The sequence below is a fragment of the Vigna angularis genome, chromosome 6 (assembly GCF_016808095.1).
Source record: "Vigna angularis cultivar LongXiaoDou No.4 chromosome 6, ASM1680809v1, whole genome shotgun sequence".
Taxonomy (NCBI): domain Eukaryota; kingdom Viridiplantae; phylum Streptophyta; class Magnoliopsida; order Fabales; family Fabaceae; genus Vigna; species Vigna angularis.
Window position 1 is genome coordinate 21,323,503 of NC_068975.1, and position 3,623 is coordinate 21,327,125.

Genomic DNA, 3,623 nt, shown 5'->3' on the forward strand with positions numbered 1-3,623 from the left:
TAACGGAGCAGCTGACAGGGTGGACTGAATATCATTACGTGGCTTTGTGTGGGTAATACGTGGCAGAGAGAGGGTGATACGTGGCTCTGAGAGGGTAAATTTGGTAATATTAGTGAGGTTAGGAAATCAGAAATTAGGGTTCAGGAGTTTTAGAGAAATTGCTAATTTGGGATACGAATGGCTTCTTCTGAAGGGTGTTCATCGTGTTCGAGAAGTTGGGGCAAAGGATCTTCTGGGTGGTCCCATGGTTGTGGTGTGAGAGGAGGTGAGATAATCCCTACTTGTTACTGTGGTGATGTTGCTGTAATCAAAGTGTTTACCATTTTTGTTCGTAACTTATTACTTTAACTCAGGAAATAGACACTAAAAGGGACGATTGATGACCGACACTAAAAGGGACGATTGATGACCGACACGGTTTCATTGCAGACCCCCCAATGCGTTGGATAAGACACTGATTAGAGAAAGCGAATTTAGAAAATCAACTCAATTCGAAATGCTAACATATAATACCAACCAGTAGCAAGCAAAAGAAACAAAATTTATGAATAAATAAATAAAAGTAGTGTGATATAATAGAGACAATAACGATACACTAGTAACCATCAGCGGCAGCACAAAGTGCAACTGCAATGCAACTGCCTTTGCAGCCATAACTTATGCTCTCCCATTCATCCCTATACATACATTTGCTCTGCGACCTACTCTTTTTCTGCCATTCTTATTTCTCGACTGCAATATTCATAATAATTCAAGTCAATAAGGAAAGAGAATTAATTCAAGTCAATAAGAATACGAGAATTAAAATTTTAAATTGTCAGAGTTGATTTTAATAAGCTTTTATTTGCATTCAATATTAAAAGCGCAGTAATTGCTCTTAGTTGACTATTGAAAACATGCTTCCAACCAAAATCACCCCATTGACACAATCAATCACATAATAAAAAAATTCTACATCAAGTTTAGGATTTAGTAAAGAATATTTCTAAAAAGAAATGACATAAAATAATAAGAAATAAATGAATTAATGAAAAAAAAAGAAAATTGAAATGATAAAAAAAAAGAGGTGAAGTGCGTGGAGAATAATGATAGTAAGGAGAATAATGTCCTCTTATTATAGTAAGGAGAATAATGTCCTCTTCTTTGTCGTCGTCCAATTCCCCCTGCGCCGCGTGCAAGATTCAGCGCCGGAAGTGCACGCAGGAGTGCGTCTTCGCGCCGTATTTTCCGCCGGACAACCCACAGCGCTTTGCCTACGTGCACAAGGTCTTCGGTGCCAGCAACGTCGCAAAGCTTCTCAACGAACTCAACGCGGCGCAGCGCGAGGACGTGGTTAAGTCCCTCGCCTACGAGGCCGAGGCGCGTCTGCGGGACCCCGTCTACGAGGCGGTGGAGAGTGGACACCATTGGGTGGCGTTGGAGTAGGAAAAGGTGTCACTGGAGAAGGCGGAGTGTATGATGGAGGCGGCAATTGCGAAGGTGGAGGAGGTTGTGAAGAGTAGCCAGGTGGAGCAGGGGAAGAATGTGGTGGTGGCAAATACACCGGTGAAGGAGGAGTGTGAATTGGTGGTAGTGGAGAAGGTGCCACTGGCCGGGGTGGAGGGGAATGTCCCACCACCGGGTGGTTCCGAAGGAGGTGTAGGTAGTGGTGAAGGTAATGGGGAAGGTGCGGCAGGTGAAGGAGGCGAAGGTGTTGTAGGTGAAGGTAACGGCGAAGGATTTACGGGTGAAGGTGTCCCAGGTGATGGAGGCGAAGGAGTTACAGGTGAGGGTGACCCAGGAGATGGTGGCGAAGGAGTTACAGGTAAAGGTGTCCCAGGTGATGGAGGCGAAGGAGTTCCTGGTGAAGGTGTTCCAGGTGATGGAGGCGAAGGAGTTACAGGTGGTGTCCCAGAAGATGGTGGTGAAGGAGTTACAGGTGAAGGTGAAGGTGTCCCTGGTGATGGAGGCGAAGGAGTTACTGGTGAAGGTGTTCCAGGTGATGGAGGCGAAGGTGTCCCAGGAGATGGTGGTGAAGGAGTTGCAGGTGTTGTGGGGGAAAGAGGTGAAGGAACAAATGGCTTGCAGTTAAAGGAGTTACAGTCCACAGGCTCAGAGCCACGTATCACCCTCTCTCTACCACGTATTACCCACACAAAGCCACGTAATGATATTCAGTCCACCCTGTCAGCTGCTCCGTTAAAAACTTCACGCCGTTTGCAAAAAGGACTTGATTGCACACTTTTTACAAAAGATGGGATCACATTGAACTTCGAAAAAAAGGTGAGACCACATTGAACATTGGCCCCCTTTCTAGGGACCAAAAGAGGTATTAAACCAAAGTAAGGAGAAGAAGAAAGAAACAAAACCAGACATCATTTACTAAATATTAAAATTCACCTGACGTCATAATTAATAAAAATGACTTATTTAAAAAATCTAATTAAAACTACTTAAAATTTAAAAATAAAATTAAAATTCAATATAAATATGAAAATCAACAACAGTTTTAACCTTAAACTTATTATACACCTGACATAATAAATAAACTTATTATGTCACGTCCTTTTTTCTCGTAAAATGTTATAGAATTGACATAAAATGTCACGTTCGAACCAACACTAGTACAAAAATAATGTATAATATCACATGTTTAACGTTTAATCACTGAATAGTTAATTTTAAAAATAAGTGATAGATATGTTTGTAAATAAATGTAATTATTAAACGTTGTTTAAAATTATAATTCAACGTAAAAGATATAAAATATCGAATAACTTTTAAATTCGACGTCAAAAGGTTACTTAATTCAATAAAAATTTGAGCGGGAGATTGAAAATTCATTCATTTTATCTTAGCACACGATACCCTCTTCTTTTCTCAAAATTTTCTCGAACAAAGTTTAACGAGCATTACATGTTAATTAATTACTTTATATATGATTTTTGTTTGTTTTAACCGATTATTTTCGTGCTCTTGTCCTTCGTAGGCGCATTCTATTTTCTCTCTCACGGGTGACGAAACTTTATTTCGACAAACCCACCTTTTGAATGTTAGTTTTCGTTTTAAAGAACTTATTTGTTAAACTTGTTTGGTGTTGTTGTTTGGTTGAACTTGTTTGTTGTTGTTTGATTGAACTTGTTTCTTGTTGGTTATTATTGTTTGCTATTGATATTACAGTATACGTTCATACTTCATGGATTATAAAATACCAAAAACTGAAATTTGTTGTATTTTGCTGTTCAGGTCTCATAGATTTGTAAAAAATGGTCATAATTAATTAAAAAAAAAAATTGATTAACGTTGAATATTTATAAAATTCGACTTCGAAAATTTGACGTTAACGTCAAATTTAAGTTAACATCGAATCTTTTAAATTCGTTTAACGTCTCCTCGTTGTTTACAAATTCACCGTTAAAAATCTAAAATATTAATATTGTACGTAATTTTTGTAACAGTACAACCTAATGATAATTAAACACAATCTATACAAACATTTTTAAAAGCTTTTAAAATGCGAAATTAAGATATTTAAAACTTAATATATTAAAACATAAAAACAAGGAACTAACATTTAGGCAGTGAAATATAACTTGGCTAAAATTTGTTTATATCAAATATCTATCATAAGTTTTGTTTAATAT

The 3,623-nt window shown here is 37.9% G+C and overlaps 1 protein-coding gene across 1 annotated transcript; it reads right to left on the minus strand.

Annotated features, from left to right (window-relative positions):
* Nucleotides 1-549: 549 nt before the first annotated feature.
* Nucleotides 550-3,177, minus strand: LOC128197532 (vegetative cell wall protein gp1-like). The gene is made up of 2 exons (XM_052879588.1): nucleotides 3,173-3,177; nucleotides 550-2,115 (listed from the first exon to the last, which is right to left on the minus strand). Exons 1-2 carry the CDS (start codon nucleotides 3,175-3,177, stop codon nucleotides 1,380-1,382), a joined length of 741 nt encoding a protein of 246 aa, XP_052735548.1. The 3' UTR covers nucleotides 550-1,379.
* Nucleotides 3,178-3,623: the final 446 nt, after the last annotated feature.